This window comes from Egretta garzetta, unplaced genomic scaffold (assembly GCF_000687185.1).
Source record: "Egretta garzetta isolate BGI_Z169 unplaced genomic scaffold, ASM68718v1 scaffold134, whole genome shotgun sequence".
Taxonomy (NCBI): domain Eukaryota; kingdom Metazoa; phylum Chordata; class Aves; order Pelecaniformes; family Ardeidae; genus Egretta; species Egretta garzetta.
This window is the reverse complement of record NW_009259422.1, coordinates 402,943-403,691: the sequence shown is the minus strand read 5'-3', so window position 1 is coordinate 403,691 and position 749 is coordinate 402,943. Positions and strand designations below refer to the sequence as shown.

The following is a 749-nucleotide window of genomic DNA, read 5'->3' as shown; positions in this document are numbered from 1 at the left end:
GGGATTTTGCTCCAGCACACACACACGCACACACACACAGAGGCGCGCGCGCGCACCACGTTCACATTTGGAAGGAGTCCAAGATGCTGCCCAAACGGGTGCCTGGTTCAGAAACGCACGAGTGCCTAGAAACAGGTGGCCCGCACGGAAATTATCTGGCAGCTGCGACACGTGGCGGGTCCCAGGCAAAAGATGATGAAATCACATTTAAAACTAGATTTTGGAAATAATCTCCTCCTTTTTTTTTTCCCCTAAACCTACCCTGCCAGAGCAGAGAATAAATCCCAGGCACACAGGGACAACACAAAACCGCTCCGGGAGAGCAAATTTCTGCGGCGGTGGAATTACTCCCCCGCCCGCAGTTCTCATCTCGCTTGCGTCGCTCTCTCCCGACGTGTGTGCAGAGCCGTGCTGGGCACCCAGGACGGAGCCAGCTCGCGGGGAAGAGCCAGCCTTTATTTCAGAGCCTGCGTGGGCGCCTGGGTGTTTTGGCAGCACTAGCCTACGTGGTGGGTGGTGGGCACGTGGGAGCCCAGCCCTGTGCTGGAAGGAATGTGGACCCTCGAGCACCGAGCTGGCCCCATCCATCCTGGGGGCCAGCCTCGCTGCTGACGGCGGTAGGCAGGAGCGTACGGGCGCAAAAGGATGGGGCGGGAGGAAGCTCCACAATCTCACCCACAAAAGAGGGGAGCTCCTGCTCTGCTGTGCTCCGCCAGCCCCCCTTTCCAGCGGGGCCATCCCCGGCTCCC

The 749-nt window shown here is 60.1% G+C and overlaps 1 protein-coding gene across 1 annotated transcript in view; it reads right to left on the bottom strand.

The window, feature by feature from the left end:
• BACE1 (beta-secretase 1) overlaps positions 1-369 on the bottom strand; it is a 5,017-nt gene extending 4,648 nt beyond the window's left edge. Inside the window, exon 1 of the mRNA XM_035892483.1 lies at positions 262-369. Within this exon, the coding sequence (XP_035748376.1) occupies positions 262-369 (108 nt within the window). The remainder of the gene's footprint in view (positions 1-261) is intronic.
• Between the last annotated feature and the right edge of the window lie 380 nt (positions 370-749).